Source organism: Podarcis vaucheri (assembly GCF_965113315.1).
Source record: "Podarcis vaucheri genome assembly, chromosome: 12".
Lineage (NCBI taxonomy): Eukaryota > Metazoa > Chordata > Lepidosauria > Squamata > Lacertidae > Podarcis > Podarcis vaucheri.
In genome coordinates this window covers 56,145,104-56,172,403 of record NC_138750.1, presented here as the reverse complement: position 1 = coordinate 56,172,403, position 27,300 = coordinate 56,145,104, and the positions used below count along the sequence as shown (strand labels likewise).

At 49.4% G+C, this 27,300-nt stretch overlaps 1 protein-coding gene across 2 annotated transcripts in view; it reads right to left on the bottom strand.

Moving 5' to 3' along the window:
- The window catches only part of PLCD1 (phospholipase C delta 1), a 67,275-nt gene that overhangs the window by 24,634 nt on the left and 15,341 nt on the right, over window positions 1–27,300 (bottom strand). Inside the window, exons 1-2 of one of the 2 annotated variants that reach the window (XM_082192305.1) lie at window positions 23,115–23,432; window positions 5,883–6,047 (exon numbers count right to left, since the gene is read on the bottom strand). In XM_082192305.1, coding sequence (XP_082048431.1) covers window positions 5,883–6,047; window positions 23,115–23,214 — 265 coding nt within the window. In that variant the 5' untranslated portion in view covers window positions 23,215–23,432. Of the gene's footprint in view, window positions 1–5,882; window positions 6,048–23,114; window positions 23,433–27,300 lie in introns of those variants that run through there. The other variant, XM_082192306.1, reaches the window with a different exon arrangement.

Below are 27,300 nucleotides of genomic sequence, written 5' to 3'. Positions count from 1 at the left end.
CTGGGATGGAGTCTTAGACTTGCCCTGCATTTTTGCCGTGGCCCCTTTTTGTGCAATGACTGCTCCCCGCATAAAACAGGGGGCGCCCTTTGTGTGGACGTGCGCAGCCCCTGGATCTGAAGTGGCTCCATCAGCACAGGCTTGGCTTCGTCTTCCCCCAGGTGGGATACCTAGAGGTCTCCGCCTACCTCAGTCAGTTGTCCAATCCCGCCTGGGGGAAGCGTTGCCAAGGAGACGAGGCCAGGTAGGGGAGGGACTACCTGCCGACACTATAGAGGGAGGATCTTACCTTGGAATCCTCACTTGGCTCCAGAGCTTCTCCCCCCCTACCCACCCTCAGTTAATGTCTTATTTTGCAGGTTAACTTTTCTTCACAGGTTTTGCAGGTTAACTTTATTCACAGGTATGCGGGCGCTGCTATGTTAAGGTCGCTGTTAAAGGGCCGGAAAGGAATTCCACTGCATTGGCAGATTTTGCCTTTCCCATAGCTAAACGTCACAACTTTGGCGGTATCAGGCCTTGGGCGGAATCCTTTAGTCTATCTTCCCTCTTTGCAGCGGCGATACCAGGGTTCCCCGTTAAAGGCGTTCCTGAGGGGAGGCTTTGACCGTACGCCGAGAGGTCATCATTGCTCTCCCCTGCGACGGCAGCATAACAGGGGCGGCTATCTCTGCTTGAACATATGTTCTCCAGAGCTGGCCCATCCCCTACACACACACTGGATAACCCTGATGTTCCCTAGTTCCCCGGCTGGGGACTAGGAGGGATAAGCACCCAATGCCTGAGCCAAGGTCTAGCCACATCTGAAATATAATAAAGTTGTGGCCAATTTAATCCCATAGCACGTTATCTTGAGTCAATATTCCACATGACAGGGGGGGCGCCCAGGATCTGGGGGACTCCGCCTGTCCACGCAAACGTCGGCAGGGAAGCTACCTTGCAGTGCCACGGGGAAAGGCTGCTGCTGCTCGCTGTCCGCACAGGGCGGGACACCCACACAGCTTTATGTGGTGTACACAATGGGTCCAACTTGTCTTTTGCCCAAGTCAGATCTCCCTGCCTGTAACAGACCGCTGGCTATTTCCAGTGCGCCCTTAGCTCTACGCACACACTGTGGATTCCTGGGTATGATAAAAAAAACAGCAGCCAGACATAATCCATTGTTTTCTCTGCATCTAAAGAATTAAACTGGACTGCTGCTCCCGCCAAGCTAGCCAGGACATTCTGCACAGCTTTAATCAGGCTGATTTTGTGCCCGACATTTTCCTTATCCTGTCAAGTGTGAAAATCATTCTTTGGGCGTCCTCCTGCTCTCCAGCACTTCCCGGGTGAAAACCTGTACCATCCCAAGGGCAACTTTGCGTTGCTATACCTCCTAGCCTATGACACCCTCGCTGCAGACACATAGAGCTGGAAGGGACCATAAGAGGTTTTCTAGCCCAACCCCTCTTGCTCACTGCAGGATCTACAATGCATCCCAGTGCCTGGCATGAAATAGTTCAGTTGAACAAAGCTCACTAAACAAGTTAAAAGAAAAAAGCTGAATGACACCTGACAGTAGTTCCCATAATTGCCAAGTAAACGAAAGGTGAATTAAGTTCATTTGGGGTAGGACATTGAATGTTTTCTAGTTCATCTTCATAGTCATTCTGCCCTCAGAAGGAGACCCAGGTTGTTCGCTTTCGTTTTTTTAAAAAGGAAGTCAATTAGGAATCTATCAAGAAAGTTAGCAAGGAAACTGTGGAGGCAATTAAGCAGATATGGAGAATGCAAAAATGGGGAAATGGGTGGAGGAAAGGGATGGGGGAGGAACTTGATTCAGGTCATTTAATTTGCACTTTGCAAAACAGTATGATGACTGAAACCCATCCGTCCGTCAAAATTCGCAGTGCAATGTCACTTTCCAGCCAAGTAATGTGTATACTTGGGAAAAATGTGCCTAAGAATTCATAGGGAAAGGTAAAGGGACCCCTGACCGTTAGGTCCAGTCGTGACTGACTCTGGGGCTGTGGCGCTCATCTCGCTTTATTGGCCGAGGGAGCCGGCGTACAGCTTCCGGGTCATGTGGCCAGCATGACTAAGCCACTTCTGGTGAACCAGAGCAGCGCACGGAAACGCCATTTACCTTCCCGCCGGAGCAGTACCTATTTATCTACTTGCACTTTGACATGCTTTCGAACTGCTAAGTTGGCAGGAGCAGGGACCGAGCAATCGGAGCTCACCCTGTTGTGGGGATTTGAACTGCCGACATTGTGATCGGCAAGTCCTAGGCTCTGTGGCGCCACCCGTGTCCCAAGAATTCATAGATTAGTGAAAATAACATACAATATAGTATTACATTGGGGAAAATTGCTTTGTAGAAATGTGTTCATTAGGCAAAATTGCATACAAAGATGAATATATTAGCCAAAATTTGCACCAAAATGCTGTTGAGGACTCTGAACAAAATGAAATCCATCTTTAGTAGGGAGGGGGAAAGCAATGGAGTGTTGTGGAGGTGGGCATGGCTGGCTGCCCCGCCCCCCCCGAAACAGGAGCATTGGCTTTAAAGGGCCTTTAGGCACATTTTTCTGCAGGCCCCACTTCTATGAATAAAATGTAAAAGGCAACCATGGGAGCAAAATAGAGAATTTACCAAGGATAGCCAAATAAAGATTGTTCCTGGTAGTTGGAACATATGCATCTGTTTTGCTGAGGCTGCACACATGTGAAACTCACTGAGGTTTCCAAACATGTTTTATATGCGAAGTAATCAAAAAGTTTTTTGGATATACAGTATCTTCTGAGAGCTTTGATGGATCAAGTTAAAGTGAGCTGCAGATATTAAACAAATACCTTTGAGATGCTTTTACACAATCACGAGACTGGCTCACAGATTAGGAGCCTTAAAACTGAATGGAATAAATTCTTATTATCATTCCCTGCCTGAAACTTTGGAGAGATGCTGGCAGTCAGTGTAGACAACACTGAGAGGAGGAGGAGGAGAGGAGGAGGAGGAGAGGAGGAGGAGGAGAGGAGAGGAGGAGGAGGAGGAGGAGGAGGAGGAGGAGGAGGAGGAGGAGGAGAAGAAGAAGAAGAAGAAGAAGAAGAAGAAGAAGAAGAAGAAGAAGAAGAAGAAGAATTTTATTATGTGCACTTTGCTCATCTGACTGGTTTGCCCCAGCTACTCTGGGTGGCTTCCAGCATATATAAAAACATAATAAAACATAAAACATTAAAAAAACAACTTCCCTATTCAGGGATAGATGGATCATTCGTTTGATGCAATATAAGGCAGCTTCCTATGCGATCTTGCCCAGAAAGCCGTGGGAACTAGAAACTTGAAATACAGAACTATTTTGAAGAGGGAGGGGAAAAACCTTTCTTTTGAAGAAAAGGAGAGCTGGAATCCTTACACTTTGGCTGTGAATCACGATTTATTTTTAGACTAAGAAAGCTGCATTTGCATTGTAACATTATGAGGGAATTTGCTTCTCGGGAAGCCCTCCCCTGCCTTGGTGCACCTAACTTTGGCCGAGGCTTCGAAACCGCCAACAAACAGAAACAATTCCAAGCACAAGCAATTCCACAGAATACTTGAAAATCCAGTTATAGTTCGGACTCAAGAAAGCCTTTCATGTACTGTATGTGTCGGATTCCTGTTTCTTGCAACAGAAGATATATTAAGGTTGGTTTCCTTTCCAAAGTCCCACACATACACACACACCCTTATTTGCTTTTAGCAGCTAGATGTTATCTAGGACTTTGTTTTCGCTTCAAGGCTGGGCACTAAATGAGCAGAGGGAACTGGGTGTTAACTGGAAAGTTAGCCAAGACTCTGCTGATATTTCTTAAGATGCAGGGCACTTCTGTGTGGCAGTTCGTCGTGGGCTCAGGGCTGCTCCAGACAGGTGTCATTTTGCAGGTGTATTGGGCATTGTGTCACTGATGAAATACAGTGGTACCTCGGGTTACGTATGGTTCAGGTTACAGACTCCGCTAACCCAGAAATAGTGCTTCAGGTTAAGAACTTTGCTTCAGGATGAGAACTGAAATCATGCTCCGGCGGCGCAGTGGCAGCAGGAGGCCCCATTAGTTAAAGTGGTGCTTCAGGTTAAGAACAGTTTCAGGTTAAGTACGGACCTCTGGAACGAATTAAGTACTTAACCCGAGGTACCACTGTACGTGCGCATTCATGGTGGGTTTATACTGGACTGTCCCCACATTAACCTGCTTTATTAATTGTTCGGCAATGCTTCCCAAATGTTACTGCATTGGTGCCATAACAGGGCACTCTTGCACTAGGTTAGGTCAAGGTCAAGGACCCCTGGACGGTTAAATCCAGTCAAAGGCGACTATGGGGTTGCGGCGCTCATCTCGCTTTCAGGCTGAGGGAGCCGGCGTTTGTCCACAGACAGCTTTCTGGGTAGACAGCATGACTAAACCACTTCCGGCGCAACAGAACACCATGACGGAAACCAGAACTCTCAGAAACACTGTTTACCTTCCCTCCGCAGCGGTACCTATTTATCTACTTGCACTGGTATGCTTTCGAACTGCTAGGTTGGCAGGAGCAGGGACCAAGCAACGGGAGCTCACCTCGTCATGGGGATTCGAACCACCAACCTTCTGATCAGCAAGCCCAAGAGGCTCAGTGGTTTAGACCACAGCGCCACCCGCACCCCAACTCTTGCACTGCAGTGCAATGAAAACAGCAAACCCCCACATCCCGAAAACAGCAGGAAGCTCTAGGACGTGCACTGGTTGGAAACCAAGCAGTGTGACCACCCCGAAACGGTATTGAAAGAGGGATTACAAATAACTGCTCCGTCAAGAGCAAAAATCACACAGTAAATGCACAGTAAAGGTAAAGGGACGCCTGACCATTAGGTCCAGTCGTGGCTGACTCTGGGGTTGCGGTGCTCATCTCGCTTTATTGGCCAAGGGAGCCGGCGTACAGCTTCTGAGTCATGTGGCCAGCATGACTAAGCTGCTTCTGGCGAACCAGAGCAGTGCACGGAAATGCTGTTTAACTTCCCACCGGAGTGGTACCTATTTATCTACTTGCACTTTGACGTGCTTTCGAACTGCTAGGTTGGCAGGAGCAGGGAACGAGCAACGGGAGCTCACCCCATCGAGGGGATTCGAACTGCCGACCTTCCGATTGGCAAGTCCTAGGCTCTGTGGTTTAACCCACAGTGCCACCCGCGTCCCTAAATGCACAGTAAAGAGGATATAGTATCCATATGTGGGCATCCGTATGTCTTGAGAGACAATGGAGTGCGCCTCTGGGGGTGAAGCAAAACCGCTGTGTTTGCAGCACCGAAGTGACCTCCCCAGGGCAGAAGTCTGGGCAGCGTGTATGGAGGTCCTGGCCTGCCCAGATAACAAGAGCCCCCTCTTGGCCTGGCTGGTGTGGTCCAAAGGAAAGCGGAGCAATACGTTTGGCACCAGCTTGGCTGCAGGGGTTGCCAGAAGGAGGTGTACAAGGCACCATCCAACTGTCTTAGGGACTCCACTCTGGATTTGTGTAGGGTTTACGCTTTAGCTTTTTCTTCTACCGAAGATATCCTGCAAGGCAGCAGCTGCACATCTAAACTAGCAAGTGCAAATTAGAGGCACATCTGTGCCCAATTTCATCCTCTCTTTTTTGGTGTGTGTATGGCGTAGTCAGTTGCTAGCCTGGCATTGTGGGAAATTAAAATGGTAGCTGGACTCACAGCCAAACACTGCTGCTTGGGGTGATGTAACAGTGCAGCCCAAGGGGATCTACTGACAGAGGATGGGGCTTACCTGAGTTCTTTTCACCTAAGACCCAAATCCCCACCCACCCAGGAACCACCCCCTAACTACGTTTTGTTCATAGGTGGAACACACTGCATTAAAGATGGACGCAGACTTACAGAGCTGCGATTCAGGAGACCTCAGCATCTTCTTGGACTCCTGCCAGATGGTCTTGCAGTCTTCCTGGAGTTTGTAGAACCTCTCTCTCCTCCAGGAGTTGGACTTGACCTTCAGCAGATGGCCTCCACGCAGGAGAAACTTGAGGTCCTTGTCATCTTGCAGACCTAGGGGGTACCAGAAAGGTAGGATAATTAGTGGGAAGGGCCATAGCTCAGTGGTACAGCACCTGCGTTGCACTGGGTTCAATCCCCAGCATCTGCAGGTAGGGGTCGGAGTGCCCCCTGTCTGAAACCCTACAGAGCCATCGCCAGTTGATGTAGACAATAATGAGCTAGATGGCGCTTGGTAAAAGGCAGCATCCAATGTTCTCGTTGTGCACAAGACTCTTTTGGACCATGGTATGCACATAATCCCTGAGAAGACTCCCTAGAAAAGACCCTGATGTTGGGAAAGACGGAGGGCACAAGGAGAAGGGGATGACAAAGGACAAGATGGTTGAACAGTGTTCTCGAAGCTACCAGCAGGAGTTTGACCAAACTGCGGGAGGCAGTAGAAGACAGGAGTGCCTGGCGTGCTCTGGTCCATGGGGTCACGAAGAGTCGGACACGACTAAACGACTAAACAACAACAACATGCACATAATCCCTGATGCTACTGGCCTTTAGCTGTCCTTGAGGCACCCGTAAGAACCTAAGCAGGCATTCTGGTGGATCTGACCTAAGGCCCATCTCACCCAGCATCCTGAATCTCACGGTGCCCAGGCACCGATGGGAATCCCATGACAAGTGTCCAGGGGCAGAACATCTGGAATCATTACAAAGCTATCCTCATGACTAGCAGCCACGGCTAGTGGACAATTAGTACAGTGGTAGCAATTCCGGGGTGTTGACTACCATATTTGGCCTAAAGCAAAAAGGCTATTCCAGGGTGCCATTTAGAAATCATAAGAGCTGGAAGGCACCACTAGGGTCATCTAGTCCAACCCCCTGCAACGCAGGAAACTTTTGTCCAACCTTGAACCAGAGTTAGGAATCTCATGCTCTACTGAGTTATCTTGGTTGGTGATGGATGGGAGGTCTCCCTCGCTCCCCACCCAGAGATTTTATACCAGGGGTCAGCAACCTTTTCCAGCTGTGGGTCCACTGTCCCTTAGACCATGTGGGGGGCCGGACTATTTTTTTTGGGGGGGGGGATGAACGAATTCCTATGCCCCACAAATAATCCATAGATGCAGTTTAAATAAAAGGACACATTCTACTCATTTAAAAACACACTGATTCCTGGACCGTCTGCAGGCCGGATTGAGAAGGCGATTGGGCCGTATCTGGCCCACGGGCCTTAGGTTGACTACCCCTATTTTATACCATGGGTAGGCAAACTAAGGCCCGGGGGCCGGACCTGGCCCAATCGCCTTCTCAACCTGGCTTGTCTCCCTCCCCCACAAGGTCTGAGGGACAGTGGACCGGCCCCCTGCTGAAAAAGTTTGCTGACCCCTGTTTTATACCATACTTGATGGTTTATTCCTTGCATTCACCCCCACCGATGACTGACTCTCGGATTCCACATGTCAAGTGACTATTGTTTTGAACAATTAAATGGGACTGAGTGCTAGATATGCCTGCCAAAGAAACAGAAACCCTGTGCTTTTTTTTAATGAGTGACTCTTTGACCTGTGCTGATAACATTCCAATTTACTCTCCAAGATCAGGTAGAAGAAACCAGCTTGGAATCTATAAGGGAGAAGAGAGGAGAACCAGCCAGTGAGATGTCATGGCTGGAGTGTCGAAATAATAATAATAATAATAATAATAATAATAATAATAATAATAATAATAATAATAATGGTGTGGGGGGGGGAGCTCAACAACTTTTGGGTTTTCCTTAAAGAAGCTCAACAATTTGGAAGGTTTCCTTTAAAAAACTCAACAATTTTGGGGTTGGATATAACTGCCAGACTAAATAAATCTGTGTTGTTCCAGATGTTGTTAGACTACAACTCCCATCATCCCTGGCCATTGGGGCTGATGGGAACTGGAGTCCAACCACACCTGGGGAGCCATGAGATCCCCACACTTGTACCTGATGAAGTGGAATGCCCTGTCATGTGGTGTGTCCATTACTAAACCCCTTCTCGTCACACAGTATGGTGATGTGGTTTCGCATCACTGTGACACAGAGAAGGAGCAGGTAGATCATTCCTGTAATGCACACAGATGGAATTCAGACCATCTGGCAAACGCAACAGGAATTTGCCTCTGCGCCCAACCTCCTCTTATTGCAATTTAAATGGTGCTTTCTCAGAGTTGAGCTGCTGCTAAGACAGCAGTGCCTGCATGTGTCACTCAGGGCACGTGAAGAGCTATAATTACAGCCGGTACATCTTCTGTGATGCAAGATGAGCAGAACAGGCACGGCAGAAACCAGCGTGACTATGGCCACATTTGCACCTTACGTTGGAAAGAGCATGTACCGCTTTGAACCATCCTGTCTCCCCACAAAGGATCCTGGGAACCTGCCCAGAGTCCTTTTGGGACCCCTATTCTCCTCGCAAAGCTGAAATTCCCAAATGACCCTGGAAAGAGGGATTGGTCCGTGCAAGGAATTTTCAGGGACTGGTCAAAGCCCACCTAGTCTAGCGCCCTATTCCCCTCAGTGTTCAACCAGCTGCCCATTATGAGAAGCCCAACTAGAGGAGCTGAGTGCAGCAGCCCACTCCCCACTTGCAATTCCCATTGATTGGCATCAATTCCCAGCAACCGGCTGCCAGGAGTGCGTGCAAGAACCAGGCCCTGTGACAGGTAGGGCCTCACAGGACTGAGGTCTTCCTGAGTTTGGCCCGGAAGGGCAAGGCACGGCCACACAGATGAGGCTTGACAGAAGACTTGTAACATCTGGTGTCAAAGGCCAGGAGGGGTATATAAGACTAGCATTCCTCTGGGTCTTTGCCACAGCAACACACTACCCACCTAGCTGTGCTTTGTCTTCCTGACTCCTGGTATCCTGACTCTTGGACCCTTGGCTTCCTGACTCCTGGTTTCCTGACTCTTGGACTCTCGGCTTCCTGACTCCTGGTTTCCTGATTTGTGGACTCTTGGCTTCCTGGCCCCTGGACTGCTGATTCCTGTTTCCTGACCTCTACCCCAGTCCCGACGTACAGTGGTACCTTGGGTTACAGACGCTTAAGGTTACAGACGCTTCAGGTTACAGACTCCGCTAACCCAGAAATAGTACTCGGGTTAAGAACTTTGCTTCAGGATGAGAACAGAAATCGCATGGCGGCAGCGGGAGGCCCCATTAGCTAAAGTGGTACCTCAGGTTAAGAACAGTTTCAGGTTAAGAACTGACCTCCAGAACGAATTAAGTTCTTAACCCGAGGTACCACTGTACCAAGCCAGGACTCCGACTGCCTGTAACCCGGACCGTGACACCGGTACTCAGGGCCAGACTGCCTCTCAACATAGACGTTCTACTGAGCCATCATTGCTAGTAGACCCTGATGGAATTCTCTTCCGTGAATTCAGCCTTTGTCAGCCTGGTGACCTCCAAATGTTTCAGCCAATAACTCCCACCAAACAGGAAAAGTAACACAGGCAGGCATTTGGATGCCAGTGATGTTATGTGCTTGCGTGAGAACAGTGGCGTAGCGTGGGTTGTCAGCACCCGGGGCAAGGCAAGTAATTTGCGCCCCCTAACCCGTGGATTTGTGCCCCCTAACCCGTGGATTTGCGCCCCCTAACCCGTGGATTTGCGCCCCCTAACCCTAATCCCCAGATGTTGCGCCCGGTGTGGCCAGCCCCCCCTGCACCCCCCACGATACGCCACTGTGTGAGAAGCAACGATCCCACAACACTCACCCACCTGAAAGTGACCTTATTTGCACGCAAATCGTACTTCCTATAAATGAAGTCGCTGGATCCCGGGTCAAAACTAAATTGGTGAACTGGTCTTTCAGTTTCTGTCTAGCTATGCACGCAGGCTAACCCCAAGTTCTGCTTTCCTTTACATCTCTGCTTATCTGCTTCCTATAAACTACAATGCAGTAGCCCTTCCGTATGGCGACTTTTCAAATAACTTCACCCCGCGGCCAGTTTAAACAGAGAGAGCCTCGTGAAGCAAAGAAATTGACCCAGTTTGCACAGAATGCAAACCATGGTTTGTTGACCCTAACTATGGTTTGTCGGACCGTGCAAACCTAGCCCGGGCGATTAACCATAAGGGCTGCTGGGAACCCCGGCAGACAGATAAGTAGCAAGTCAGGGAGAAGTCCAAACCAGAGCCAATGAAGTGCTCTCGGTCCCCAGCAAGAAAGGACTGGGGGAAATGTGTTCTCCAGGCAGTTTTGGAACAGCACCACAAATATCCTTCCAGCTCCCTGCTCTAAGAGGGGAAAGGCGAAAGAGAAAGAGAAATGGCCGAGTGAGAAGATCACAGCAACTGAGACCACAAAATAATAATAATAATCAATGGAGGGGGGGAAGCAGGTGTTCACTGTATGGACAGTCCCTGCGCCATGCAACTCACAAGCTGCTGCGTCACTATTGCCATAATAATAATAATAATAATAATAATAATAATAATAATAATTTATTTATACCCCACCCATCTGGCTGGGTTTCCCAGGCCACCCTAGGCAGCTTCCAACAAAAGAGTAAAAATATATTAAAACATCAGTCATTAAAAACTTCCCTATACAGTGGTACCTCGAGTTAAGTAAATTCATTCTGGAGGTCTGTTCTTAACCTGAAACTGTTCTTAACCTGAAGTACAACTTTACTTAATGGGGCCTCCTGCTGCTGTTGTGCTGCCAGAGCCCGATTTCTGTTCTCATCCTGAAGCAAAGTTCTTAACCCGAGGTACTATTTCTGGGTTAGCGGAGTCTGTAACCTGAAGCGTATGTAACCCGAGGTACCACTGTACAGGGCTGCCTTCAGATGTCTTCTAAAAGTCAGGTAGTTGTTTATTTCCTTGGCATCTGATGGGAGGGCATTCCACAGAGTGGGTGCCACCACCGAGAAGGCCCTCTGCCTGGTTCCCTGTAACCTCACTTCTCGCAGGGAGGGAACCGCCAGAAGGTCCTCAGAGCTGGACCTCAGTGTCCGGGCTGGACAATGAGGATGGAGACGCTCCTTCAGATACACTGGCCAGACTGCTATTAGCATGCGTGACAATCTCCGTTCTCTGTGTGCCGGTCTTTCTGTAGTCAAAATGGCACAATACACAAACCTTTTGCTTTACGGAAGCTCAAAACAAAACTTTAGGAAGAGACTGCATCCCTTAGGCTGCAGGTGGTGAAATCAGACATCTGAATGACTCAGCCAAGACACCTGTTCAGAACACCCACTACCTCACCTGGGCCAGGTGAAAAAGACAGGTAGAGCGGGGTGTCATCTGCATAGCAATGACAAAGCAGCCCAAACTTGCAGGTGTTAAGTAGCTTGGTGAAGAGGACAGATCTCGTCATACTGAGAGGAAGAAATTCCCCAGCGCTCCTTCTGCAATTGAGTGGTCAAACAGGAGCATAAACACTGGATCAGCGAGCCATTTATTCGTTTTTTAAAATGCACTGACCACCCTCCATTCAAAAAGGATACAAAGAAATTTAAAATTGCAAGTTGTTCAAATTTGTTTGAATATTGTGCTTTAATATCAATGGTTATTGTTGCAACCCACACTGAGATCTAGGGTGAAGGATAGGTCATATATTTTAATAACAATAATATATTGTCATTAAAATAACATAAACAAAGAATATAACAAACAGCACTGACGAGATGCTACTATGAACTATGTAGGAACTGCCCCAAACTCTATCAACCATTGGTGATAGGTATCTTGTTATTAATGGGACCCCTGCTGCTGATAACCCTTTTTATTTTTATTTTATTAAACAAAATTAAGCAAAGATAAAAGAGCATAAAGAAATGCTATTGCTGCAGCTTGGAAGCAGCATAAGGTTGGGCATAATAATAATAATAATAATAATAATAATAATAATAAATTATCATTGAACTTGTTGTTCCTAAACAATTCATGCCAGTTGACAAGATCCTTGGCTTTTGGATTAATCAGTAACGTAAACTTTGGCTCTATTCTGCTGTAAATATCCTTCATAAATAAATAAGCAAAGCGTAGAGGAATGAAACCATACCCTCCCAGCATTCCTCTGATGAAAAATAGGGACAGCCTATTCAATAATAATAATAATAATAATAATAATAATAATAATAATAATAATAATATCCCACCCATCTGACTGAGCTGGGTGGCTTCCAACATATATAAAAACATATTATTGAACATTAAAAGAACCTTCCCTATACAGGGCTGCCTGCAAACGGCTCAGCGGTCACATAACTCCATGCCCTCCAACATTTCTCCAGTGAAAATAAGGACTTCCTAAGGAAAAGCAGGACATTGTGGGATCAAATCATAAACCGGGACGGCTTCTGTAAATCCGGGACAGTCCCTGGAAAATAGGATACTTGGAAGGTCTGGTGAAGCCATACAACCAGCTCAAAACATCATAATCTAAAACAGAGCTGGGAACACTTCAGGCTTGCGGGATCTCCTGCAGCGATGGTGGAGCTTTTGCTAGATTCCCCATCCATCGCCTGTTGCAAACAACCAGGCGTTTTGTTCTGATTAGCAGAAAGGAGTGGTGCTCATACAGAGAACCCCACTCCTGGTTTCCCTGCCAACACTATTTATTTCAGCAATATAATTTAGGGCGAGAGGAGTCATATTGTTGCTTCAGTTGTTAAACAATTGGGTATCAGGTTGCTTCCAGGTGGCCTGTCTGCCTAGTATTCATCCTCCTCTGCTTGCACAAAGCATATGGGGAAGTCAGATGACATCACCTATTACTGAGCATTCATCCTGGTTTGTTTGCAGGGACGTTATACAATAGATGTGGCAAGGAAGTGTTATCCCACTTTTTCGAGTGGACTTTCCCATAGCTTTCCTTACCACAAGAAGTCCTGATATGGGGATGGGAAATGGGTTTGTTGCAAATGATTTCCTCCTACCAAAGAACAACCATCTGTAAGCATCCCAGAAATCATTGCTGATTCCTGAAGAAGAAGAAGAAGAGGAGGAGGAGGAGGAGGAGGAGGAGGAGGAGGAGGAGGAGGAGGAGTTTGGATTTGATATCCTGCTTTATCACTACCCAAAGGAGTCTCAAAGCGGCTAACATTCTCCTTTCCCTTCCTCCCCCACAAGAAACACTCTGTGAGGTGAATGGGGCTGAGAGACTTCAGAGAAGTATGACTAGCCCAAGGTCACCCAGCAGCTGCATGTGGAGCAGGGAATCGAACCCGGTTCACCAGATTACGAGTCCACCACTCTTAACCACTACACCACACTGCAAATCACCCAGAGATCTACCTTCTTTCCACCCCAATATAAAATGTCTGGGCAAAAAGAGGAATATACGGGTAAGGAATACAGTGTCAGAACCAGACCTAACTGCTTTCAGAGAGCATTTCTCACGGCGCCACTACCAAGGCAGATCCCACTTCTCCAGAAGATGAAACATGGAGAAGGGTCTCTTATATCTAATCTCAAAGGGAAATTCAGGATGACACTGTTATTGATAGCAGCAACAACAGTTAAGTCATTGGGATGGAGGAGGGATCCGTTTTAAATGGATTTATGCACAGAATTTGGTGGTGGTTCCAGCCCGATTGAGCTTTGCTCGTATCTGACGTCTCTTATATTGTCTGATGTCTGAGTCATTCATGCATATAAGTTCAGATAATAATAATATGCAAAAGAAATCAAGTCCCATGCTGTAACATATTTCCACAGCATAGATTTATAAAATAATGCATATGTTTTTTAATATATTTATTTATCGATGAATACATCTATTTATGTGATGGTTAATTTAGGAAACCTGGGGTGCACAGGGCAAAGTATATACATAAAATAATGCAGGCATAGGCAAACTTGGCCCTCCAGATGCTTTGGGACTAAAACTCCCATGATCCCTAGCTAACAGGACCAGTGGTCAGGGATGATAGGAGTTGTAGTCCCAAAACATCTGGAGGGCCGAGTTTGCCTATTCCTGAAATAATGCATATAATTTGCTAGATTTTTTTGCATTTTCAGTAGAACCGGAGAGTGGGGGCGGAGGGAAACCTTGATTCTCACTTTGAGACTAAGGAGCAAGGCACGGAATTGGGGGGGGGGGGAGCTCAACATCAAGATTTTCAGTAAATCCCATACCTAGACAAGAGAGTTACCAAAATCAGCAGAGTAGCACTGGCTCTTCTTTCAAGCCAGCAATGTGAGGAAATGTAGATGCCCAGGCTCAACTCAGAACCCATACTCCATTTTGGAAACTAATTTTGTATTTTGTAACATAGAAGTATTTTCGCCTGCATATGGCTTTGATGTATTTGCTGCCTGCATTGAAATGTAAGTAAATCTTTTAAGTTTATCTTAAAAACAAAACAAAGTCACACTCCTTCTAACTCCCTCCCAGAAAAAGTCCTCTGCCAGAGCAACCAAAGCAGTTTTAGTTCCCAAAATGTACCGAAAGCGTCTACATCACAGAAGTCAGCAAGGGATGTGCGGAGGTGAACTATCACCACGCACTTGAGAGCACTTGCCAAAACGCAGGATATCTTCTTCAGGAGTGGACTCTCCACCACTTCCTTCAAATGGGGGACCACCCCTTCGCTCTTAAAGAGGCATTAGCCCATTCTTGCAACCAGACAGGCAGATTTATAGAAGCTGCCAGGAGCAAGGGTCAAGTGAGGAAGGGTCATAGCTCATCTGAGCAATTGTGACAAATAAGTTCTTGCAGAAACAGCCTGCCGCTGACCTGCATTTTTTCAGGAGTTCAAGTTGAAGCGGGTGCAAGTGATTTTATCTGCCAAATGTTGAACAAACAGGCCACGGTGGCCTTCCAAAAGTTATAACCCAAGGCTCCAAAAAACAAGAGACTTTTCACTCTGCCAAAAATTATTCCCGAGTAGAACTGAGTGGAAGCAGTTATCAGGGGAGAAATCTCTCTTTTTTTCACCAGCATCACTGCCACAGAAGAAGGCACTAGCCTGTGTTTGATCAGGTTTGCTTCAAGATTTTCTCCACCTTAGAAAACCAGGATCCAGAAAAAAACCCCAAGAATTAGCCCTAGAGGCCAATCTTTCGTTTCATAGCCCAAAGCAAAGAGGGAGAGAACATTCAGGTATTTGAGTCACCATCTATAGTATAGCATATCCCAGTGATACAGGTGGTTTTACTTCTGCATTGAGAACTAGACCTAGGTTTATTTTTCCTTTATAAATTTTATTTATTGCATTTCAATTCCACCTTTTCCTTGAAGGAGCTCAAGGTGGCATACGCGGTCCTCTTCCTCCCCATTTTATCCTTCCCAAATTATTTTTGCCAGGGGTGGGGGAATATGTAAAGGAGCCTTCCTTGAAACCCACAAGTCAGTCCCCTGAAATTTAACCATGTCTCTCTCTCACACCTATTCACACACACCAGAGTCCTTTAAATACAGTAACCAAAGGGGTCAGACCACTTCTTGCCCAGTATAAAATCTGAGTGCTGCTTATTCCTGTGCCTTTTCTGGAAATGACATCCCCACTGTTCCATGGAAGAGCCACAATCTGAGCTCATCCCTGGACTTTCTAGAAAGTCTTTCTCTGTGCCATTTTCCTTACCATCAAAACATAGACTGCAAGCTTCTTGGGGCACTGGCCTGCTTGCGTCAACTTATTCATGTATTTAGTTCCTTATGAAGCATCGTGCGCATTGATAGTTCTGTATAAACCAACAGCAGCAGCAACAACACAACTGTACGGCCACCCATCAGTGGGGTTGGGCCAGATGACCTTTGGAGGGCTCCTTTGAGCTCTTATCATTCTAAGAGCCACAATTCTTTTAATACAGTATATGGCTTAGTCTGGAGCCTTAGCGTTACAGCCCCTTGCAAGAGCCATTTACTGAAGCCACAACAACAAGGGAGAGAAGGAAACATAAAGTTCCTGTTTCTTTCTTTTTCAGTTTACAGTATTTCAGAGCGGTAGATGAGACGCTGAGTTTTGCAGTAGTCGTGATAACAACCACCAGCACAACAACAACAACATTGCAATCAATAAACTACCACAGGCAGACAGCAGGAAACTCGTTGGGGGGAGCATTTCCTTAAACTTAAAAACAATAACAAAAGGACCCACGCAGTTTCTCAAAACGTTATTCTCAAAATAACGTTTCTCCAAGCATTATTTGGCCCAAAACATAACAAAAACCTACACTGCATCAAGTACAGTAGATTGAAGCGGAGAAGTTGCATAGACACGCAGGTTATAAATCACTTCCTATGAACACATCTCAAAGTGATGGACTGTTTTTTAAAACGCATGTGTCAGAGCTGCTACCAGGTCCCAGCTCACATAGGACCACGCCACACAGCGTCCACTTTAAAAGAGTCTTTATTGAGTTACAGGTTTCATTTCCGAACTGCAGCGTGCAGCTCTACACCTTCTGCCCTAGGTCGGCGAAGACCCATCTGAGTCCCCGCCTCTTGCACACCAGCTTAATACCCTAGCCTTGCTCCACCTCCTTCGCCTCTCCCTACGTCTCTGGGTCCTTCTGCCCCCCTGGGACTCCTCCCTTCTACTCTCCTCTGACGCTGACCCCCCTGATCCTTCCGCTTCCTTTCGGCGGGCTTTGGGACCTGGTTCACTCTCCGGGCTGCTTACTGCTCCAGCTTCCGCTGCATTTGAACTTGGCGCGCGCGCCCAACTCTCTACTTTCCTCTTGACCGTTGCCTCGCTCTCTGAGGAGGGCGTGACCACCCCTGACTCGTGCCCTCCCTCCTGCTGACGGCCTCCGGAACCCGATGCCTGGCTGCCTTCCTCCCTGCTGCTCTCAGTCTTGAGCGTAGGTCCCGACTTCCAGCTGCTGCTCTCTGAATCTCCTCTGTTCCCTTCCTCCTGGGGTGTCCCCCCGGATCCCCCCCTTGCTCTGCTCACTGGGGCTCCCTTTTGGGAGTCCTCTGACTCACTGCTTAGGCTTGGAGATCTCGGGTCGTCATCATCACTCATTCTCCCTTCGGTTTCCTCCCCCTCGCTCTCTGTTTCCACCCTTCTCTGCGTCTCTGCTTCTGAACCCCTGACATCCATCCCCCCCTCGAAGCCCCCCCTTCCCCCCTCCCCGCTGTCAGGTGTGGGTGCTGGGTGCTCCATCATCATGGGAGGGAATGCTGGATACAGGTCGCTCCCCGTGGGTGGCCGCCAACTGAAGACCTCCGAGTCTTCCCCCTCGCGGCCGTCGACGTTGACTTGTTGCTCTTCCATCTCTGTACCGCCGTGCTCGAACCCGAGGTCCTCCCCGAACACGTCCATGTCAGTCTCTGCGTCGGTCGCTCGACCTGGCATCTCCCGCCACTTCCTGCGCCATTGCTCCTCTGGTCGATCGTCCCACCAATACGAGATGCCTGATGCCGAACCTGCCGGTGAACCTTCTGGGGAACGGGTGCTCCGTGCGGGTTCCCCTTCTGAGTCGAATCCATGGAACGTGCTGGAAGAAAGTGTGGGTGTGAACAACCAGTCGTCGAAGAAGCTCGCTGGCATGGGTTTGTGCGGGAAGAGGGCATGAAACTCGTCCTTGAGCAGGGGTTCCTCCAAAGCGTAGTCTGGTACCCAGCTATTGGCGCTGGCCCGGGTGCCCTCTCTGGCTAAGAGGTATTCGACTCCCTCTTCCCCCCATCTGGAGTCCAAAATCTCCGTGACCTCGTTGATGTGGTCCTGGTGCTTCACCCCCCGCGTCTCCGTCCGTTCCCGGAGCGGACTTGGCGCCGTCCCTGGCTCCTGGAACCTGTGAGGTGCCTTGTAGGGAGTGAGCACCGACCTGTGGAACACCGGATGCATTCTGGAACCCTCCGGCAGCGCCAGTCGGAAGGCTACCGGGTTGATCTGCGCTTCGACTTGGTACGGACCGATCTGCTTGTGCCCCAACTTCTTCTTGGCAAGTGACCTGGTCGGCACTGCGTGGGCTGCCAACCAGACCCAGTCTCCCACTTGGATCACTTCGCCAACCCGCCTGTGCTTGTCAGCTTGCACCTTGTAGGCGTGCTTAGCTAGCTCCAGCTGCCGTCTGAGTTGATCGTGGACCGCCTGCAGCTCTGACGCGAACGCGTCCGCCGTCTGTGGTTCTCCTTCCCCCACTCTCTCCAGTCCCGGGAAGGTTCTGGGATGCCTCCCATTGTTGGCAAAGAACGGCGTCACTCCTGTGGACACGTGCTTCGTGTTGTTGTAAGCGAACTCGGCTAGCGGCAGGTAATCCACCCACGTCGCAGGCTGTTGATTGGCATAGCATCTCAGGTACTGCTGCATGATGGCATTGACCCTCTCTGCTTGCCCGTTGGTCTGCGGGTGTCTTGCTGATGCCAGATTGACCTTGACATTTAGAAAACCCATCAGCTTCTGCCAGAAAGACGAGATGAACTGGCGTCCGCGGTCGGACAGGATAGACCGTGGCAGGCCATGCACTTTGAACACGTGATCTATGAACAGTTTGGCGGTTTGTTCCGCCGTGGCCACCTTCGCACACGGAATGAAATGTGCCATCTTGGTGAACAAGTCCACCACCACTAGCACAGCTGTCTTGCCTCTCGAGCTGGGTAAATCCGTCACAAAGTCCAGGGCCACCCTCTCCCACGGTTCAAACGGCGTTTGCAGCGGTTCTAACAGTCCCGCCGGTGGTCTGTGTACCGACTTGGCCCTCTGGCAGGTGTCGCACCTCGCGACGTAGTCCGCGACCTCCCCTCTCAGCCTGGGCCACCAGAAGTCTCTCGCGACTAATTCCATCGTTTTCTCTGTGCCAAAGTGACCGGCCGTGGGTGCGTCGTGCAACTGTTGCAGTACCTTGGCGCGAAGGTCGTCTCCTGGTACATAGACAGCCCCTTTGCGTAGGAGCAAGCCGTCCCGCACCTGGAACTCGTCCGTGGTAGCCGTGCCTCTGAGCAGTTCCGCCATCTTGTCTTGCGCGAATGAGTCGTCCCGCAATGCACGTCGCACCGCATCCAGGTCTACTGTAGCTGAGGCACACGCCCACGCCGTCGGTGCGAAGATGTGCATGGCCGCCGCTGGCGTCACCTCTTCTAGGTATTGCGGTTTTCGGGACAGTGCATCCGCCATGATGTTGGTGTCGCCTGGGACGTACTCTATTCGGAAATTGAAGTCAGCAAAGAACTCCGCCCAACGTATCTGCCTCTGGTTCAGGAACTGAGCCGTGCGCCAGTGCTCCAGATTCTTGTGGTCCGTGCAGACCTGCACCGTGTGCTTGGCGCCGATTAGGAAGTGCCTCCACGCCTTGAAAGCTGCATGAATGGCCAGCAACTCCCTGTCCCAGATGGTGTAGTTCTGCTCCGACTTGCTGAGCTTTCTGGAGTAGAACGCTCCCGGCCGCCACACCCCCTGCGGGTCTCGCTGCAGCAGAACAGCTCCCACGGCTCTGTCTGACGCGTCTGTCTCTACCCTCAACGGTTTACTGGGGTCGATATGCAGCAGTTGCTTCTCCGATGCGAAGAGATGCTTGAGCGCTTGAAAGGACTGCTCCGCCTGCTCCGTCCAGATGAATTTCTTTTTTTTGGAGCTGAGCGTGTCCGTAATTGCTGCCGTCTGCATCGCGAACCCCTTGATAAACTTGCGATAGAAGTTGGCGAAGCCGACAAACCGCTGGACCTCCTTCCGGTTGCGCGGGCTCTTCCAATCCAATACCGCACGAACCTTGGTGCTGTCCATGGCTATCCCCTTGTCCGACAACTTGTATCCCAGGAAATCCACCTCCGTCGTGTCGAACTGGCACTTCTCCAGCTTGGCGTACAGTCTATGTTGTTGCAACCTGCTGAGCACCTCCCTCACGTCTCGGTCGTGAGCTTGCTGCGAGTCCGAGAAAATCAGGATGTCATCCAGGAAGCAGACGCATGTTTTGTAGAGGAGTCCCTCCAACACGTGATGCATAAAAGCTTGAAAACAGTGAGAGCCATTTTGTAATCCAAAGGGCATAACCCTGTACTCGTAGGTGCCCAGCGGTGTGAACATGGCCGTCTTCCACTCATCGCCCTCCCGCATGCGGATGAGATTGTACGCCCCTCGTAGGTCCAACTTGGTGAACACGCGTCCCTTGCGCACCGTCGCGAGGAGGTCGTCAATCCTGGGCATGGGGTAATCAGACGGTTTGGTCATCTGGTTCAAAAGGCGGTAGTCCACAACGAGTCTTTTTTGGGGCGTGTCTTTCTTTTTCACGAAGAAAACGGGACTGCCCCCCACTGCCTTGGACTCTCTGATGAAGCCACGCTCCAGATTATGCTCGATGAACTGTTTGAGTTCCTGCATTTCATCTTCAGACATGGAGTATAGCCGCCCCTTCGGCAGCGTCGCCCCCGGTAGGAGGTCAATCTTGCAGTCATATGGCCGGTGAGGGGGTAGCTTGTCCGCCTCCTTCTCGCAGAAGACCTCCAAAAAGTTCGCGTATTTGTGGGGGACCGCTTGCAACGTTCCCAACTGCAGTTGTGATTCCTCCTCCTCTCCCTCCCGTCGGGGCAGGATGCAGTGTTCTGCGCAATAAGAGGAGCCGAAGATCAGTTGTCTCTGGTACCAAGCCAGTGTCGGACTGTGCCTGTCCAGCCAACTCATGCCCAACACAATGGGCGTGTCCGACAGTTGGGTGACATTAAAACTGATGACTTCCCTGTGGTTGCCAAGGCGCATCACCATTGGTGGCGTCTGCTTCACCACCTGCCCCCCTAGCAACTCTCTGCCATCCACTGTGACGACTTGCAGGGGCAGAGTGGCAGGCAATAGCTGTATAGCGTGCTGCTCTACAAAGCTCTGCGCTATAAAGTCTGCGTTGCTTCCAGAATCCACAGAAAGCGGCACTTCGATAGTGACGCCGTTGGGTAGCTGGAGAGACGCTGTGAGCTGCACTACTGGTTTGGGTGGGAGGGGATCCGTGGGTTGCAATATCGCTGGGGACTGCTTCACAGATGCGTCTGGCTGGGCCCCAGTGCCTCCGTCTCCAGCCAGACATCGTCGTTTCCCTGCTGTGGTTCTCCTTGCTGCGTTGCTGCAGTCACCATTGCTGAGGCTGCAGTGTGCTTGTGGAGCCTCCGGGGACACTCCTTCGCCAAATGGCCTGGATCCTCGCAGATGTAACACTTCCTGTTCCCTCTAGGAGGCTTCGCTTTCACTGCTGCCGGTGCTAGGGCTCTGGCTGCTGACTGAGCCCTTGCACCTCCAACCTCCATCGGTTCCCCTCCCCCTCCTGGCGGAGGTGTGGATTGCGCACGCGCTGCTTCCCTCGGAACGAAAGAGAAACTTCTCGCTGCTTCGCGCCCTCCACGTCCTTCATCTCTGCACCATGGACGTTCTTCCAGCCTCACCCCCACAGTCAGCGCCCTTTGGACCACCTCCTGCGTGCTTCGGGGCCTCTCCCCCCTTGCAATTTCATCCTTAACCGCAGAACTTAGACCCTCCCAGAAGAGGTCTCTGACAGGGGGCGAATCCCGATCCCATTCTAAAGCACTGACCAGCGCAAAAAATCGGGCGTGATACTGCCGGACGCTCGCCCTCCCTTGTTTTAGTCCATGAATCTCCCGTCTGGCAAGATCCACATCAATAGTAGACAAAAAACACGCATCCATCGCTTTGATAAAGGCATCTGCATTCTGAAGCGCCGGATCTTTATCCCTCCACAAATTGCGCAGCCAGGCTTTGGCATCCCCATGCAAATGGGACAATATGAACCCCACCTTCTCTTCCTCATCTCTAAAGTCTTTTGCCAGCAGTTGCAGTGCGCACATTACGTCTGCTCTAAAATTAGGGTACTGTTGCAAAGTCCCATCGAAGTGAGCCACAAGCCCTCCTGCTCTCCGTGCCAATCCCACGCCCTCCGGTCTGGGTCCCGGTTGCCCTTGCTTAACAAGCATTTCAAACCTGGCGTGTAGGTCTCTGTAGGCGGCTGTAGTCTCCTCCTCCCGTTTCTTGGAAGCCAATACCTCTGAGGACAACTGGGTCACTGCCTCTTGCAGCGCGGAGATCCTCTGTTCTTCCGTCATCTTGCTAACCTTTGTGAGCTTGCTTACAGACACCCCTCTTCCTCCCCTAGCGGCTTCTGCTCCCGCTGCGAGGTTTCAGGTTTCTGAAGCTTTGGAGAGATGGGTCTTACTGTCAGAGCTGCTACCAGGTCCCAGCTCACATAGGACCACGCCACACAGCGTCCACTTTAAAAGAGTCTTTATTGAGTTACAGGTTTCATTTCCGAACTGCAGCGTGCAGCTCTACACCTTCTGCCCTAGGTCGGCGAAGACCCATCTGAGTCCCCGCCTCTTGCACACCAGCTTAATACCCTAGCCTTGCTCCACCTCCTTCGCCTCTCCCTACGTCTCTGGGTCCTTCTGCCCCCCTGGGACTCCTCCCTTCTACTCTCCTCTGACGCTGACCCCCCTGATCCTTCCGCTTCCTTTCGGCGGGCTTTGGGACCTGGTTCACTCTCCGGGCTGCTTACTGCTCCAGCTTCCGCTGCATTTGAACTTGGCGCGCGCGCCCAACTCTCTACTTTCCTCTTGACCGTTGCCTCGCTCTCTGAGGAGGGCGTGACCACCCCTGACTCGTGCCCTCCCTCCTGCTGACGGCCTCCGGAACCCGATGCCTGGCTGCCTTCCTCCCTGCTGCTCTCAGTCTTGAGCGTAGGTCCCGACTTCCAGCTGCTGCTCTCTGAATCTCCTCTGTTCCCTTCCTCCTGGGGTGTCCCCCCGGATCCCCCCCTTGCTCTGCTCACTGGGGCTCCCTTTTGGGAGTCCTCTGACTCACTGCTTAGGCTTGGAGATCTCGGGTCGTCATCATCACTCATTCTCCCTTCGGTTTCCTCCCCCTCGCTCTCTGTTTCCACCCTTCTCTGCGTCTCTGCTTCTGAACCCCTGACAGCATGCATCTACGATTTTTAAAAAACCGTTTGTTTTTTTAAAAATCCAATCGAGCTACAGATTGAGATAAAGAAGATCCCCACTTTTTGATAAAAAAAATACTTGGAAAGGGTAGATCTTCAGTAAGTGCTGAACTCAATAGATATAAACACACACGTTTAAAAAGGCACAGAAACAACTTTGGTTTACTTTAAAGGTGCGGCAGAGATTCAAACATCCGCCACTGCTGTCAAGAGAGCTGCCAGGAGCCTAAGGAGGCATTTATTTGGCTGAGACACCAGCCCCTTACCCAGTCTCTTCCCATTCCGAGCTGCCACTTTCCTGCTCTCTTCCAGCAAGAGGTTTTCCTGGGATTTGCTGAGCTTGGGCTGCCTTCGGAAACACTGCATGGCCCGAGAGAGAGGCGAGGACAAGCATTGGGGAGTCAGTCCCCAGCCCAGCCGGCTCCCTGGTCGCCCTGGGACTGCCGCAAAGTCCCTGTGGTTAAACAACTGGCGCAAAAGACACTCCGGCAACAGCCGAAACAGAAACACAGGAGGAGGCTGGCTTCAAATGAAAGAGTCCGACGTGAGGCAATCGCTGTTCTCTTGCACTAGTCAGGCCAGCACAGGAGGATGCAACAGACTGAGTTATACTGCACTTGTTTTGCTCCAATCCCCAGGCAAGGGAGGGACGAAGTTCCCCAGCAATTAAAACTTGATTGCCTGGCACGTGACATGGCACTAGAAGGGCATTTATGGCATTGTCTTTTCTTTTCCCTTCTTCTCCTCCTTTCTCCTCAGTGCCCAACTGTTTTGTCTCCTTTAATGCCTCTCACATGTAATTAGGCTATAAAAGGTTGCCTGTGCCTTCCTGTCTTCGAGACCCATTTCCCTATTGGCCAAATTGCTCAGAGGTCACGGAATGTTCGCCGACATTCGAACTGCTCATACGGGATGTGGGGTTGTTTGTTTGTTTATTTATTTTATTTAATTTAAAAAAATAGAATAGTGACAAGCAGTACAGGTTTTGCAAGGGGAATGAAAATTACTTTGCCTGGGGAAATTCTCTTGCAAAAGCTATGGGGCTGTGGGTAAAGGTGTTGCATAATTCTATCGGGGATGGGAGCAGTATTTCCCGCAAATTGCACGTCCGTCCGAGGTCGCGAACAGAAATCACACAAGCGAGCTTGAGCAATAATAATATTATAATAATTAAAATTGATTATTTATACCCCGCCCATCTGGCTGAGTTTCCCCAGCCACTCTGGGCAGCTTCCAATCAAGTGTTAAAAACAGTACAGCGTTAAATATTAAAAACTGCCCTGAACAGGGCTGTCTTCAGATGTCTTTTAAAGATAGGATAGCTGCTTATTTCCTTCACATCTGAAGGGAGGGTGTTCCACAGGGTGGGTGCCACTACTGAGAAGGCCCTCTGTCTGGTTCCCTGTAACCTCACTTCTCGCAATGAGGGAACCGCCAGAAGGCCCTCAGCGCTGGACCTCAGTGTCCGGGCTGAACGATGGGGGTGGAGACGCTCCTTCAGGTATACAGGACCAAGGCCGTTTAGGGCTTGAAAGGTCAGCACCAATACTTTGAATGTACTGGGAGCCAATGCAGATCTCTCAGAACCAGTGCTATGTGGTTCCAGCGGCCACTCCCAGTCACCACTCTAGCTGCCGCATTCTGGATTAATTGCAGTTTCCGGGTCACCTTCAAAGGTAGCCCAACTAGAGCGCGTTGCAGTAGTCCAAGCGGGAGATAACTGGAGCAGTATTTGCTATCCTTTCGTTAGTCTGCTAATGTAAATTATTGTGTTTTTTCCTGCATTCTTTATTATGTTTCCCTTCAACTGAAATAAAATTTATTAAGTAGGTTTCAGCTATAGTGGACAGGGACACGGATGATGTATTTCACAGAAGCCGAACTGCAGCAGAACGAAAACAGAGCTGATTGTGACCCATCCAGGATGGAACGGAAACCGCGGCAGCTAAAAAAGCCAATGCAATTCTGGGCTGCATCAATAGGAGTATAGCATCTTGATCAAGGGAAGTAATGGTGCCACTGTATTCTGCTCTGGTCAGACCTCACCTGGAGTACTGTGTCCAGTTCTGGGCAACACAGTTCAAGAAGGACACTGACAAACTGGAACGTGTCCAGAGGACCTTTGACCAAAATGGTCAAAGGCCTGGAAACGATGCCTTATGAGGAACGGCTAAGGGAGCTGGGCATGTTTAGCCTGGAGAAGAGGAGGTTAAGGGGTGATATGATAGCCATGTTCAAATATATAAAAGGATGTCACATAGAGGAGGGAGAAAGGTTGTTTTCTGCTGCTCCAGAGAAGCGGACACGGAGCAATGGATCCAAACTACAAGAAAGAATATTCCACCTAAACATTAGGAAGAACTTCCTGACAGTAAGAGCTGTTTGACAGTGGAATTTGCTGCCAAGGAGTGTGGTGGAGTCTCCTACTTTGGAGGTCTTTAAGCAGAGGCTTGACAACCATATGTCAGGAGTGCTCTGATGGTGTTTCCTGCTTGGCAGGGAGTTGGACTCGATGGCCCTTGTGGTCTCTTCCAACTCTATGATTCTATGATATCCCTAGCAGTGGCTCGTGGGGCCATTCTGGTTGGGGCTGATGGGAGTTGTAGTCCAAAACACCTGGAGGGAGAGCACCAAGTTTGGGAAGGCTGCCGTTGAAGAATCCAGGGCTCCCCAGCACAGTTTGAAAAACCCTTGCCTCATAATAACTCTCTGATTAAACCCAAAGCAGCAGTGGCGGCCTTTAATAACCGATGCTCCGGACCTTAGGCTCAGTACTGATACAACACTGACAAATTAAGAACATAAAGAAGAGCCGTCTGGATCAGGCCAATGGCTGATCTAGTCCAGAATCCTGTTCTCACAGTGACCAACCAGATGCCTGTAGCAAACCCAGAAGCAGAACCTGAGCAGAAGAGCTCTCTCCCTTCCAGTAACTGGAATTCAGAACCATTACTACCTCTGACCATGAAGGCATAGTGGTCAGTAACCATTGATAGCTGTAAAAGGTAAAGGTAAAGGTACCCCTGACCATTAGGTCCAGTTGTGGCCGACTCTGGGGTTGTGGCGCTCATCTCGCTTTATTGGCCGAGGGAGCCAGCGTACAGCTTCCAGGTCATGTGGCCAGCATGACTACGCTGCTTCTGGCGAACCAGAGCAGCGCACGGAAACGCCGTTTGCCTTCCCACCAGAGTGGTACCTATTTATCTACTTGCACTTGACATGCTTTCGAACTGCTAGATGGGCAGGAGCAGGGATCGAGCAACAGGAGCTCACCCTGTTGTGGGGATTCGAACCGCCAACCTTCTGATCGGCAAGCCCTAGGCTCTGTGGTTTAACCCACAGTGCCACCCGCGTCCCTAATATTGATAGCTGTACCTTCCATAAATTAGCTAAAGTGGTACCTCAGGTTAAGAACAGTTTCAGGTTAAGAACAGACCTCCAGAACGAATTCAGTTCTTAACCCGAGGTACCACTGTACTCTGAATCTCAAGACTTCCCCCCACCCCCTCCATGGGTCCTATTGCCAATATTTACAACTGCATATTATTCTATAATCTATATTTTATATCAGTCCATATTGTCCATAATATATGTTGCATGACAAGTGAGATTAAAATCCTGCTAATGTTTCCATCTGCTTGCAGTGGTCTCCTAGGTAAATTATAATTTTTCCCCATTCTTTTTTAAAATTTTTGCCCTCAGTTCCTGAGCTTTCTAGTCAGCTTTGCCATTTCAATGTAGTCTATCAGCTTAGTTTGCCATTCCTCTCTGGTAGAGACTCTTTCTTCTTTCCATCCCTGGGCTTCTTTCCATCCCGTGCAGCTGTTGTCGCGCACATAAAAAATCTTTTCTGCTCCTTTGGAACGTCTGTACCTATGATTCTCAATAGAAAAGCTTCTGGTTTTTTAACAAAAGTTATTTTGAACTTTTTTTTTCATTTCATTATATATCATCTTCCAGAAAGCTTTTATTATCTTACACTACCACCACATGTGGCAAAAGGTACCGTCTTCTTTTTTTTACATTTCCAGCAGGTATTTGTACTCGTTCTATACATTTTTGCTTACTTAAAGGTAAAGGGACCCCTGATCGTTAGGTCCAGTCGCGGACAACTCTGGGGTTGCAGCGCTCATCTCGCTTTATTGGCTGAAGGAGCTGGCGTACAGCTTCCGGGTCATGTGGCCAGCATGACTAAGCCGCTTCTGGCGAACCAGAGCAGTGCACAGAAACGCTGTTTACCTTCCTGCTGGAGAGGTACCTATTTATCTACTTGCACTTTGATATGCTTTTGAACTGCTAGGTTGGCAAGAGTATGACTTAGCATTCGTTGGGGTGTGAGCGGGTAACATAATATGCCATTTTGATGTCTCAGCATTCTTCCGGCTGACATTCCACTTTACACAGAGATCATATGATGTAGCACATGTGCACTTAAGTGGATATGAAAATGTT